The sequence below is a fragment of the Elaeis guineensis genome, chromosome 7 (assembly GCF_000442705.2).
Source record: "Elaeis guineensis isolate ETL-2024a chromosome 7, EG11, whole genome shotgun sequence".
NCBI lineage: Eukaryota > Viridiplantae > Streptophyta > Magnoliopsida > Arecales > Arecaceae > Elaeis > Elaeis guineensis.
The window spans coordinates 90,971,640-90,986,100 of NC_025999.2; the positions used below are offsets into that span (position 1 = coordinate 90,971,640).

The window sequence follows — 14,461 nt, forward strand, 5'->3', positions numbered from 1 at the left end:
GAATTCTAAACCAAAGGATACTTCATTCGTTTTAGGACTTCTTTTGCAGAATCATTCATGATCTTCATCCACTTGACTCTTAATAGCTCTCCAACTCGGTTCAAGACCAACCTCGTCTCTCTCCTTCGAAGTCTCACAGCAACAGAGAGAGAGAAAGAGAGAGACAGGGAGGAGGAGTGTTTGATTTGAAATTCGAATTAGAATTAAAATAGATCGGAATGGCAACTAAAATGGTTATATCCCTCAAAGTTGGTCTTTCAATGAACCAGAATGGAGATTTAGGGCTGGAAATGAGCTGGGCATGGCCGGATCACACCCCTATCTAAGCTCGGCCCGAAATACTTTTTTGGGCTTCGGACCGGACGTAGGCCCGAAATTTTTTTAAAAAATTTAGACCCAAACCTGGCTCGGGTCCAAGCCCGAGTTTGATCCGAATCCAATCGGACTAGCCTGAATTACCCATCCAGCCACCTCCAACCCCTTCATCAGCCTCTCCACCTTCGCAAAGCTCGTGAGCACCATTGCAGCCAAACTTATGCGCTTCGGGCCCCATCGAAATCCACCCCGACGCCTTCAAATCCTCGAAGAAGTTCGAGATCATCGGTGGCTCCTCCAAATCGACAATGGTTGGTGCAGGGCATAAAACCCTCCTCCCCAACTCGTCCCCTAGCACCACCATCAAACCTACTAGAGAAGTGATCTTAGGTACAAGAACCTTAATCTGGCTAGTGTTCGAGCAAAATCGGGATAGAAATCCACACTTATAGAGAAGCTCAACATCTTTGTTGACGATGGCAATAGTAAAGGACTCCCTGACCTTGACGAGCGGTAGTAGATAGACGAAGGTGAGATAGGGGAAGATCAGAAGATGATGAATAGACGAAGGTGACGACAGATGGAGTAGATGGATGAGGGCTAGGGCGAAAGCAAGGATGAGGGAACATCGGAAGATGAGAGGAAGAGAGATTTTAATCGGCAATCAGACAGATGAACATACGAGGGATTTTAAGGCCCTTCAAGTTCGTGATTGGCAAATTGACTAGAATCGGGCTTGGGCTATCGATTGGACTAAACCCATCTGGAATTAGGTTTGATTGAGCTATCGGCCTTTCGATCTATTGATTGGGCTTGATTTCGAACTCGGGTCTAAGTTGGGGTCAGGGCGAGCCAAATGTATATCCGAGTCCGATCTAAAAGACAAACTAACCCTATATTAGGTATAAATCCGATCTGAACTATTTTGGATCCAGCCCAAAGCTCGATCTGTAGTTGGGTCAGCTTCAATCTAGTTCCAGCCCTATAAAGATTTGAATTCTTGGAGGAGAGTTTGGATTTGATTTTAGGAGGGCTGAGCCATCTCCATTCCATCATAAAATTAAAATGGGAATGAGTTCTCTTTGATCGAATGGTTGGAACGAGACTCATTTATTTTCCTTTTTATTTCTATTTCAGGTCCAACTTTCTCCCACCAAACACCCAAAAAAATATCAGTGGCAGGATGGGAATGGTAAAATAGGAAGGGTAAGGTGAGAATGAAGTATTGCTACCGGAAATATTAGAGAGAGGGGAGATGGGTAGCATGAGAATGGCAAAATATTGAGGCCAGTATTTAAATTGGGGAGACTTTGGTTTGGGTTCTTTGTAACACCCAACCTCACTCCATCTCTTGCTTCCTCCTTAAACCCCGTCCCTTCTCTTCCACCACTCCTCTCCCCTCTCCTCGCTTCTCTTCCTTCACTTCCAACATATCCTTATCCCACCTTCTTCTCGTCCTCCTGCTGGGGTTTCTTCTTCACGGGTTAGGTATTCCTCAGCCTTCCACTTCTGGGAAAGAGAAAAGAAAGAGCTCTCAGGAACCATAAGAAAGCTGCCACCTTTTCCATTTGGTAACTTCTTTTCTCTTGCTTTCTTTCCCCTTAGTTTTGAGCTGCTAGGGTCCTCTCTTGTGATGGGTTCGGCGGCTTCCTTTTGGTTTTCCTTTACCTTTGGCCATTTTTTTCCTTCGCTGTCCTCACTAGAACAGGGCTTTATTGGGTTCCCCCAGTTGACACCTTCCCTCTTTTTGGTTCATTGCTGGCTTCTATTGATAAAGGAGCTTCCTCTTTTGGGGAAATTGCTGCTTTTCGCTACTGTCGTATGTCCGAGTTATATTTGTCGATGTTTTGATGGTTGGGTCGTTTTTGAATTTTGAAGAGTTGTTTGGAGATTTTGTGTCCCTCCTCTCCCTTTTTTATGTGGATTTATTTTGTTCTTTGATCTCTCTCTTCTCTCTCTCTCTCTCTTTCCAGGTCACTTCCTCTCCCAATTTGCTTGTAAAGATGGCTTCTTTCTTATATTTTTCTATTTGTTCTTATTCATGTGGTTTTCTTCTACTTAATCTCTTCCTTTGGTTGTCTGTACATGATCAAGTTGTGTTTTCATTTATTTTTTGTTATTGTTTCTTCTTTAAATCTATCCTCCTGTTTAATCTCTCGTTGTGCTTGGTAAAGTGCACTCTTTTCTACATCTCTGGGGCTCATTTCTCATTTTCCCATATCACTTTCATTTTTTTCAAGTTTGAATTATTTGTCCATGCTTCTCCTCTTATTCTGTGTTTTGTTTGTCACAACCCTGGAGGGATGGGAGACCATCTTGCTTTGCTGGTGGACCACCTGCTGACCGAGTCAACGCTTGAAGCAGCAATTGCAAGCAGAAAACAAGCGCAGATTGGGGCTGTCTCGGCATCATTGGGGGATCCCGTGAGTGAATTAACTCAGAAGATAATTGTTGCAGACAAGACATCCCCGCACAAATTGGTCGAATGCCGAATCTGCCAAGAGGAAGATGTGGATTCCAACATGGAGATTCCCTGTGCATGCTGTGGCAGTTTAAAGGTAAAGGGAGCTTAAATATAACTTAAGTCTGCATTTTTCACATACTTCTGCTGGATAATTTGGTTTTCTTAGTGAGGCCTTAGTGGAAATCTACTTGTATGATGAAACTGAGTTTTAGTTCATGACAAAAAACATATAGAATAATAGATTAGCAGAAGTCTGAGAACCATAAAGTAAATGATGAAAGATTGGCAAACATCAATTCTGCTTTTCTAAAAGATTTTGATGGAAGTTGCAAGGCTTCTGGCTCCCCAAGATTGCCAATCGTCTTCACTGATTGGCATATTACAGGAGACTAGGTTTCAGACTTGATACATTTAGATGAAAGGAAGATTATGGAGTCAAATTGCATAATTTTGCTTCAGTTTACAATTTTAACCTCTACTTCTGATTCCTATGTGTTTGAACTAAAGACTGGTAAGGACTATAATCTATGATACTTTCCTCTGAACGTTATATAGAAACCACTATTGTGATTTCCTATGCAGTGTAAATTGTTACAGCACTTCCTGAATTCTATATGTCCTGTTCCACATAGATCTTCCTATATTGAGGCTGCTTCTTCTTTGGAATTTGAATTTCAGATGTAGTCTTTAAAAAAAAAAAAAAAAATCTGCATATTGTTTCGGTATTTAGCATTCTGTAACTCTATTTTGGAAGCTAAACTTTTTTTTTTTTTTTTGAAACTTTCCTTTACTGTGACCTGACAGATGTCAGCTCAGGGGCTCGTTTAATGCAAATTTAAACTGGCATGAATATGTTATTAGGCAGGTGCTTTGTGCAAGAATTACTAATTTTAACTTTATGGGCCTAAAGATTTGAGCATGTATATCATGAAGGTTCAATAAGGTGTCTAAGAAATTGGTGGCACCATGCATTCCTAGTTAACCATTCATGAAACAGGATTGTATAATCTTTTTCCTTCTTATTTCATTTAAGTTCATGATGAGTCCACTCTATCAGTTTACTGAACATTAATTCACTGATTTGTGTTAAAAATTTGATGTTCCATCAAATATTATGTGGAAAATGACATGCCAAAAATGTTATTTTGGAAGACAGTAAAATGTTCATTAAAATTGATTCCTGTTGCGATGTGGAAGAGTTACAATCAGATAAAGGTACTCAGGAGAGAGTTACAAATAGACTTTATTTTTTGAAGAGTCTGTCGTGCCATTTGCAACATAACAACATTGTATTACAATTATAAGTTTGCATTTAACATTGTGAATCATTAATTGTTAGAATTTTAAATTGAAATTTGTCATAATTCAAAACATGATTAATATAACTGTTACGATGCCATGTGAAAAATGTGTCTTTCTATGTAGCCCTGCTTAGGTGAAATTCCCATATACAGAGCTTTATTTATTTAAATTTTCCCCTATCTTTCTTCCTGTTTGGAGTCTCAAATATAATCGATACTAGATTTGGAAGGAAAATCTCAGTTCACTGCAATCACTTTCTTTTTGATATAATTATATACTCAACTCGAAAGCCAAATCTTGATTTATTACAATCACTTTCTTCTTACTTGCAGTATGCTCACCGAAAATGTGTACAACGGTGGTGTGATGAGAAGGGCGACACCATTTGTGAGATTTGCCTGCAGGTGATGCTCATTTATCTGGACCTACAGATCTCTTGTTCTTTAATAACATTGCATGCCAAAAATGAATGCTATGCCTGCAAGCACTTATAGGTGAACAGCCACCTGAAATGATCACTGTGCTCCTCAAGCATGTGCTAGGTGGGGCCTGCATGTAAGTGGTAAGATGCGCATTGTGCATTTCGGTGCATTCCACCTATCCATACACCTAGATCCAGCATGAAAGAAACATGTTATTTTCTTTTATTGTGTATGATGGATGTATGATTGAAGAGCATCGGCTAAAATTCTAATGGTCAATTATCGAATGCCAGCAATTCAAGCCGGGTTATACTGCCCCGCCTCCATTGTTTCACTATGGGAGTATCCCGATGAACTTCAGGTACATTTTGTACTCCACACATACATGTGTATGTGTATTTGTACTCCAAGCATGTATAGTGGTGGCAACAGTAGAATTACATGTCTGTCTGATAGGCATTTCCAATATAGCTTCTGTGTCTTTATCAGGGGAAGCTGGGAGATTTCCCGACAGGATCTGCGTGATTCTGAGATCATAACAATGGTTCCATCGGATCGTGGTCTCATGAGTTCCGACTATGATGAGTATTCAGCTTCGACCACCAGAAGCGCAATTTATTGTCGATTGGTTACCATTGTTGTGAGTTTCTTCCCGTTGATAACAATAAGTCTGAAAGGTTCATATCCTGGCTTCCTTTTCCTTTTGTTGTTCTGATCTGATGAACCGTGTTTGCATTTGTATGCAGTTCATGGTTCTTTTGGTTCTTCGGCAGATTCTTCCTCTCATAATAGGTGGTTCCGGGCAGTATTCATTAACACTCTTCTCGGTAAGGCTCTTGTGGAACAAAATAAACTCATTCTGTTGACACATTCATAGAGGTCAATAGCTTCTGAAAATCTTTCTTTTAATGGTTTGATTGTTTATTTGTACATATTTATAAAAGATGCTGATGTTGCGGACTGCTGGGATACTTCTACCAGTCTTTGTAATGGCAAGAGCTTTAACGACGTTTCAACGCCGACGCCATCAACAGGTGCTTCTTGCTCCCTTTTGGTGCTGTGCTTCCTTTTGCCATTGTTGGCAGTTCCAATTTGGATCAATTAACATTGCAGGTGACTCGAGATATTCCCGTCTCTTTATCTGATGGAGAAAGGGTACAATCTCATTCCTTGCAGCTGATGCAGTCTCAACCACACCTCATTCGTGTGCACTAGCAGACTGAAAAGTTGCTGCTTGGTTGGCACCAAAATAAACCTACCATAGATTTGGTGATGCAAGAGAGAGAAAACAAAGAAGAATTGAGGAACATGACATGAATCAAGCGAAGCTTTACGTGGGATTGAATGATGGCATTATTTTGACAAGTCTATCAAATTTAAACCCTTGTATATATGTTATGATAATTTCAAATTTCAAAAGGATGCCACTGGCTTCAAATGCCTGAAGATGTTCTGTACGTTAATCATGAATGGAGAAGAATCTTTACAATGTTGGAATTTTTCGGGTGCATTGAAATGTTGTGTTGTTGGTTCACAACTTCACGCTATAATTCAGATGGGATGAATGCAGAACAATATGATAGTTAGGAACTTGTGGATCTGAATGAAATTTGCCTCCGTCTTTACTTTGGTTTCTTAGGTAAGATGCAGAGGCCACCATGAGAGATCAAAGAGCAGTTCTCCAGCTTGAAATGCTTAAAATTACTATGTTGATCTCAGTGGGTGCCCCAAGGTGCCAACTGGATAAAGAATAAATTTTATAATCAAATAAATTTGGTTCATTTTAAAAATGGGTACACTTTCTAAATGAACCGACCATTGCTTAAATCATCTCCAGATCACCTATATTTTAAATTTTTTGAAGTGCGAAACATAAGACGTTGGCTCTAGAAACAGATTCAGGTTGAGCATGCAAATAATTAAGATGAACTGCAGAATAAAGTATGAGCTTTGCAAAGCTTTTAAACAAGGTTTTGTACTGGTTTCGGTTGTATCTCACATCCCTCACAGATTCTTGAGGCCAGTTTAAACTGAGCTGCTGCCAACATTGCACATAGAGATTCTAATTGTTTCTTTTTGGTTCTTACACTTGTTCAGTGTGACTTGAGCCTTTTATTTTTTTTAAAAAAAAATCTATAAACTATAATCGATTGCCTAAATATTTACATAATTCTTGTGATGTTAGTGTTAGAAACTATGATTCAACAAAAGAGAAGCCAAAAACATATTCACTGCCCAAGAATTTTGACAACAGACTTTGATTTAATCCCCTTTAGTATACTACAAAACACGAGTAAAGAGAGTAATCGCATGACATGACAACGAAGGGAGAAGGTGGTTGTAATATCTTAAACTTGGGCTTGTTGTGGTCAATTTTCTGTCACTTATCGTCGGTAAAAAGCACCTGCAAGATAAAATTCTCACAGGCCAAACTATGATTCAACAAAAAAGAAGTCAAAAACATATTCACTGCCCAAGAATTTTGACAACAGTCTTTGATTTAATCCACTTTAGAACACTACAAAACACGAGTAAAGAGAGTAATCGCATGACATGACAATGAAGGGAGAAGGTGGTTGTAATATCTTAAATTTGAGATCTGTTGCGGTCAATCTCCTGTCGTCTATCGCCAGTGAAGAGCACCTATAAGATAAAGTCCTCACAGACCAAAGTTGTATCCGACGGGGACCTTCCGATGCTTAAGTCAAAGAAGAGGTTGATGAACAGCAGATAAGAATGTTTAGAGTAGCAGAGTCTTAGTCCAGAATTGCCTTACCCGTGCTGCTCACTTACCTCTCCTTTTATAGATGATTCTGATGAAATCGTCGAGCACATAGTCCCATTTTTTATGGTGCTAAATTATTGGGCCATAATCATAGAGTTAGTGGGTTGTTTATTCTCATTAATGGCTGTGATACGTAGTCAATAACCGTTCATAATGGTTAGGATGTATTGAGCAGATAGGCCGACTATATGTCAATAATACTGATAAGTCGGTAGTAGACCCGAATAAGCATCGACTGGTAACTCTGATATGCCAATGGTCTTCGATCGGGAGTTAACCAAATTGTTAGTTGATGGTTGATAATAGCCGATTGTAGGTCGGTTTACTAATCGTGAGTCAGCGTAATGTGTTCATGCGGCCGATGTAGAGTCAGAGTTGGGGGTCGGTTGACTTGTCCCAACAGTTGCCCCCCACTTCCAAGTCCAAGGTGATCCGACGTGTACATTATCATGTGGTCTGTCACGTTGGACAAAGGGAGTCGTCATGTGTTGCCTCGAGCCCCGACTTGACTGTTAGTCTTTTTGGAGTACGAGAGTTTTACGGCTGTTTTGTCATTTTGGTAGCTGCAGAATCATTATTGGGCTGTTATTTCGACAAGATAATTCGATACCGGACATCATTTCAAGAAAATAATTCGATGCTGGACGATACGATTTTGACTAGTAGATCTTGGCCACGTGTCGTCATCTGATGGGATTTTGATTTGACCGCCTTCATCTAAATCGTTGATGGATCCTATATATATAGGGTCGCTTTTAGCCAAACTTTTACTTTGCATTTTGTCACCATTCTCTGCTGCAGAAGCTCTGTCAGAAGGTCGCCCCAGTACCAGAGAGCTCCAGGATCCCTTCTCCGCTTCCTTTTTAGCTTTCAGGTCCAATTTTTCATCCTTTGAATTCATCTCCCCTTTTTGTTTTAGGGTCTTCTTTAGTTTTCTTCTTTTTATGGCTAGGGCTTCTTCTAGTCGGGATAGTCGGTCGAAAAATCCGACCGATGAATCTCTTTCGGATCTAAAAGTGAAAGCTTCTTCCCTATCAGAACCTAATGTTGAGTGTCTCCGAGAGTAGTATCATATCCCGAAGCAGTATCAGCTGTTCGCTCTTGGCTCTAATGGTCGGGTGAACTCCCCTCCTTCAGATTAGGTTGCCTTCTATGTCAAAGATCTTCGGATCAGTCTTCGATTTTTGATTTTGAAGTTCGTCCGAAATTTGCTTGACTACTATGGTCTTTGTCCTGCTCAGCTGGCATCGAATTCGATCCGACTGATAATTACTTTTGCTTTGCTATGTCAGTTAATACCGACTGAACCTTATCCTTCTCTTTTTAGCACTTTCTTTATTTTTCGTCCCCATCCTAAGGCCAAGGATTGGTGGTTCTTCAACCCAAGAAAAGGTTTTTCCTTCATCACCGATCTTCCATCATCCATTCATGGATGAAAGAACCAATTCTTTTTTGCTTCTTCTTCTCTTCCTTGGGGCTTTCCTTCACGTTGGGATGATCCAAGGATCGGCCCCAATGAGAATAGTCAGGTGGAGGTCGACGATCAGAAGGATTTTCACTGGCTAAAGGATATGACAGTACCGCCACAGAGAGTGCTGATGATCGAACAAGCTCTCTACGATGTCGGTCTTAGTTCGATCACTTCCTTAGGTATATCTTAATCGATCACTTTTATTTTTCTTTTGTTTATTTCTGAACTATACTGATTTTTTTATTTTGATTGCAGCTATGCAGTTGAGGACATGAGTATCGACCGTCGATATTCGTCAGCATGTTGCCAAGAAGAAGGCAGCATCCGAAGCTGGACCTCCCGACTGTCGAAGAGGGGTCGGATAGCTGCTTCATCAGCACCGACGAGGGAATCCGACGCACCGTCAACATTGGTTCCTGAGCCAGTTTTGGCGTTGTTGGCCCCGACAACGCTCCTAGAGGTGCCATCCGCTAAAGTTGGGACGGCGGAAGAAGACGGAGTTGCAGCAGTACCATCGACAGCTCCACCAGCTGAAGTTCAGACTGTGGCGGAGGTCACGGTCGAGCAATCGACTGCTGCACCGGTCGTTCCTCTAGCGAAACCATCACAGGGGTAGTCGAGCTCTGATTTTTTTGCATTCTCAAGTACGGGGCTGCTAACAGGAGATTGGGGAAAGGCATCGACAACTTCGACAGATGACGGATCGTCGGCAGACCACTCAATTCTGTTCGACATCTTAATTTCTGAGGGTGAGTCAACCTTGGCCAATCTGATATTGGCCAAGCGGTTCATCCAAGCTGCTCTTCTCCTGACTGATCGGAAGAACAGAAAGAACCGAACTATAGCCAAAATGTTCGCTTCTTTCTACCCGATGATACTCGGGATAAGTTCTTCAATATATATATATATATTATCTGATTTGATCTGATTTAGTTCGTCTTTTGTTTTCAATGGGTACATGACATGCATGACTTGAAGGTCGGTTATCAGAAGATTACTGACTTTCATTGGTCATGGATGGATAGAGTGGCGGCTGCCAATGCTGAGAAGACGGCTGCCCTCGAGCAACTCTAGATGGCGACCAAGCGGGAGGCGAAGCTTTGGGAAGAAGTCTCCCGTCTGACCGTCGATCTTCAATTTTCTGGAGCCGAACTTGAGTCGGCTCTCCAGAACATCTTGTCTCTTGAGTTGCAAGTCAAGAGCAAGAAGCATTCTATCCACCGACTTTGACGAGAACGTGATGGCTATATTGAAGAACTCGAAGCTGAACGTGAAAGTCATCGGGCCACCCTGAAAAGATTGGCACTGGCCGATGATGAGTCAGCTTCCGCAAGAGCTGATGCAGAGTTAGCAAGAGCGAAAGTAGAGTTGGCAAGAAAAGCTTTGAACCACGCCATTGAGAACTTCAAGAACTCTAAAGAGTTTAAGAAAAAAATTCTCAAAGGTGGGTTTGCTTCTTATTGTGTCGGGACGAGGACGGTCGAGATGCGGTCAGAAAGCTATACCCAAATTTGGATTTTAGCAGCATCATCCCTCCTGTCCAGGAAGATGGAGCTGCCAAAGAAGAAGCTACACCGATTGAAGATGCTGCACCGACTGCTGAAAATGGTGCACCAACTGCACCAGAAGATGTTTCAGTCATCGATGCTACGCTGGAGCAAGGAGATGGCGACGACTGATGATCGGTGTAGTATTTTTATCTTCTTTTTCTAATCAAAATTTTTTTATAATCAGACTTCGATCTAATTTTTAATCTTCTTTTCAATGAATGAATGAAAAAAATTTTCTAAGTACCAACTCTCTTTTCTGTGTTTGCAATGTTATAGCATTATTACTTAACTATCGAATATTGATCGGCAAACCGAATGTACTTGTAGAATTCCTCCGTTAGTCGAATGTTAATAGACATTACTTTTTAAGTGTTAGGATAAACGATAATAAGCTGAATACCCTTCAACTGACCATAGTCGGGTTAATATGTCTAGTTATTTGATAATCGATGGCAAGCTGAATATCTTTCGACCTACTGTAGTCAAGTCGGTATAATTTCAATTCAACCTGGATTATATTGGCATAGTATTTTACTTAGTTAAAACTAAGTCGGCATAATAGTTGTTCGACTAGAGTCAGCTTTTTCAGTGGAAAGCCGAGATATAGTCAGTACCGAGATATAGTTAGTATTTTGGGTTTTACAGTGAAAGCCAAAATATAGTTGATATGTCAATTTTTATAGTAAAAAATTGAAATATAGTCGATAGAGATTGACCGTCCATTTATCGGTCTAAATTCACTTTATAGTTGGTCGATCCTTTTGTGATTCTGCAATTTAATATTTCATTATGAATATTATACATATGAATAGCTTTATTGATAATAAATCTTTAAGTTGTCAGCATTCCACGTTCGAGGAATAGCTGCTTCCTCAAGGGTTTCCAGCCGATATGCGTCCGATCTAAGTATTTCGATTATTCTATAAGATCCTTCCCAATTCGGAGATAACTTTTTCTGATCCAGAGATCTTGAAACTTCAATTTTTCTTAGAATCAGATTTTCTGGACGGAAGACCTTCAGCTTAACTTTTGCATTATAATACTGGGCTACTCTTTGCCGATATGTTGCCATCCAAAATTGAGCTTGTTGTCGGACTTCTGAAAGTAGATCTAGATCAGCTCTCCGATATTTTGAATTACTCAGCTCACAGTATTGTTCTACCCTTGCTGATGATAATCTGATCTTGAGTGGGATCATCGCTTCTGTTCTATAAGTCAGATTAAATGACGATTCTCCCATTGGTATACGAGGAGTCGTTCAGTATGCCCATAAGACTGGATATAATTCTTCCATCTAGAGATCTTTAGGTTGTTGTTCGGTATGCCTATAAGTCAGCTTGTTGTTTGGTTTGTTACTTCCACTTCTCTGTTGGATTGTGGATGGCTGATTGATGTGAGTTTGTGCGTAATGTGAAATTTCGCACAGAACTTTTTGAAGTTCTGATTATCAAATTACCGACCATTGTCCATGATGATAGTATGCAGTAAATCAAATCTGCATATGATTGATTTTTGAATGAAGTCTTCCATCTTACTCTCCATGATTTGTGCCAGAGGTTCAGCTTCTACCCACTTGATGAAGTAATCGATGGCGATCACTATGAACTTCTTCGGACTAGATGTCGGAGGAAAAAAGATCAAGTATGTCGATTTCTCATTGTGCAAAGGATCATGGTGTAACTATTGATGTCAACTGACTGATCGGTTGGTGTTTGTACGTTTGCATATTTTTGATATGGTTCACACCTTTGGACAAGCTCAGTTGCATCTTTCTTCATGGTGGGTCAATAATATCCTTGTCGAAAGATTTTGTAAGCTAGAGATTTATCCCCCAAGTGATTTTCATAAATTTCTTCGTGAACTTCTCTGAGTGCATAATCGGCATCTGTTGGTCCCAAATACTTCAGCAAGAGAAGAGAAAACGACCTCTTATATAGTTGATCATTCATTGAAATGCATTGTGAGGCCATCCATCTGAGTCGTTTGACTTCTGAGAGATCCGTAGGGAGAGTTTCATTAGTCATGTACTGGACAATCAGATCCATCCAGCTTGGCTCATCAGTGATTTGTAGCACTTTTTCGACTTTATCAATACATGACTGTTCAAGGCATTCGACGAATGTCTGACCCAGTGAGTTGAAAGAGATGATTGCGAGTCGCGAAAGTACGTCGGCTCGAATATTTTCTGTCCTCAAAATATGAAAGATTTTAAAATATTTTAAGATTGATGTGAGATCTTTCATCTTCTAAAAATACTTCATCATAATGGGATCTCAAGCTTCAAACTCATCCTTAACCAGTCCAGCAATTAGTTATGAGTCGATGAAGATCTTCAAGCTATCGATATCAAGCTCCTTAGCAATTTTTAAGCCAGCTAAGAGTGCTTTATATTCGACTTGGTTATTTGAAGCTTTAAAGTTGAATCGAAGGGCATATTCAGTAATAACCCCTTCAGAATTGGTGAGAATGAGACCGACCCTGCTGTCATGTGTAGTAGATGCTCTATCAATATGTAGCACCCATACCGACGTCAAGTCAGATTCGAGAGTTGTGGCTTATTTTATTTTATCATTAACTTCATCCTCATGATTATTATCCGGTACTGTACATTCGGTGACGAAGTCGATCAAAACTTGTGCCTTCATTGATGGACGTATGCGATATTGTATAACAAATTCATTGAGTTTTATCATCCACTTTGTCATTCGACCTGATGTATTAGGTCGATGCAAGATTACCTTCAATGACTAATCCGTCAAGACAATAATAGAATGTGCTTAGAAGTATGGACGAATTCGCTGTGATGATATGATTAGAGCATAGATCATCTTCTTCACTCTTGAATATCTCACTTCAGCATTGTGAAGCACCTTTCTAATGTAGTAGATTGATCATTGAATTCGATTTTCATCCTCTTGGACAAGCACCGAACTAACTGCTTCCATCGATGTCACCAAGTAGAGATATAAAATTTCTCTGACCTTTAGTTTTGTAAGCAGCGATGGAGATATCAAATATCTTTTTAAATCTTCAAAGAATTGTTGACACTCGTTTGACCATATGAAGTCATTTGATTGTCTCAAGGTCTTGAAGAAAGGCAAGCATCTTTCTACCGATCTTGATATGAATCGACTGAGTGCGGTGATTCTTCTGTTGAGCTGCTATTTCTCTTTCTTAGAACTAGGATGCTTCATGTTGATGATAGCCTTTATTTTTTTGAGATTGATCTCGATTCCTCATTGGGATACAAGAAATCCAAGAAACTTTTCAGAAGTTACTCCGAACGCATACTTTGTCGGGTTCAACTTCATTTGATATCGTCAAAGTGTGCTGAAGGCTTCTTCTAGATCTCGAATATGGTCAGTAGTTTGAGAGCTTTTCACTAGCATTTCGTCCACATACTTTCATATTTCACCCGATCTGTGTCTTGAAGATTTTGTTGACTAGTCGTTGATATGTAGCTCCAGTATTTTTTAAATCAAAAAATATTACTTTATAGTAGTAGATGTCTTTGTCGGTTACGAAGGCTGTGTTCTCCTCGTCTTCGGATGCCATTTGAATTTGATTGTAGCCTGCAAAGGCATTCATGAAACTTAAGAGTCGGTGCTCCGAAGTCGCATCAACTAGTTGATTGATCTTTGACAAAGGAAAACTATCCTTCGGACAAGCTTCATTTAGATTTGTGTAGTCGATGTAGATTCTTCATTTTCTATTGGCCTTTCTCACTATAACTATATTGATGAGCCAATCAGGATAAGTAGCTTCTCTGATGAAGCTAGCTGTGAGGAGCTTTACGACCTCTTCATCAATGACCTTCTGCCTTTCAAGAGCAAATGATCTTTTCTTTTGTCTCATCGGCTTAACATTTGGGTCAATATTTGTCGATGGGTTATTACTTTTAGAAGAATATCTGGCATATCAGTAGCCGACCAAGCAAAAATATCGGTATTTGTCCTGAGTAGATTTATTAATTGCTGCCGCTCCGGATCAGACAACTGCGATCCAATTTAGACCGTCTTCTCAGGATCTTCTTCTTTTAGTGGGATGAAAATCAATTGTTCGGCTGGTTCACCCCTCTCTTTATGTTTTTTGGTCTAATTTATCGACGGACAAAGAGTCTTCAGGTTGATTATTTTGTGTGGAAACTAGAAA

The 14,461-nt window shown here is 40.1% G+C and overlaps 1 protein-coding gene across 6 annotated transcripts; it reads left to right on the top strand.

The window, feature by feature from the left end:
* Positions 1–1,564: 1,564 nt before the first annotated feature.
* Positions 1,565–5,992, top strand: LOC105048463 (uncharacterized). 6 transcript variants are annotated; one of them, XM_019851667.3, is made up of 8 exons: positions 1,568–1,886; positions 2,617–2,873; positions 4,414–4,485; positions 4,797–4,864; positions 4,975–5,143; positions 5,250–5,330; positions 5,448–5,537; positions 5,680–5,992. In XM_019851667.3, the coding sequence occupies exons 2-8, from the start codon at positions 2,619–2,621 to the stop codon at positions 5,716–5,718; spliced, it is 774 nt and encodes a 257-aa protein (XP_019707226.1). In that variant the 5' UTR covers positions 1,568–1,886; positions 2,617–2,618; the 3' UTR covers positions 5,719–5,992. The 6 variants fall into 6 exon arrangements, with proteins under 6 accessions (XP_019707224.1, XP_019707226.1, XP_019707223.1 ...); XM_019851666.3 differs by having other exon boundaries at positions 1,570–1,886; positions 5,617–5,992; XM_010927769.4 differs by having other exon boundaries at positions 1,573–1,886; positions 4,993–5,143; positions 5,617–5,992.
* The last annotated feature ends 8,469 nt before the right edge of the window (positions 5,993–14,461 follow it).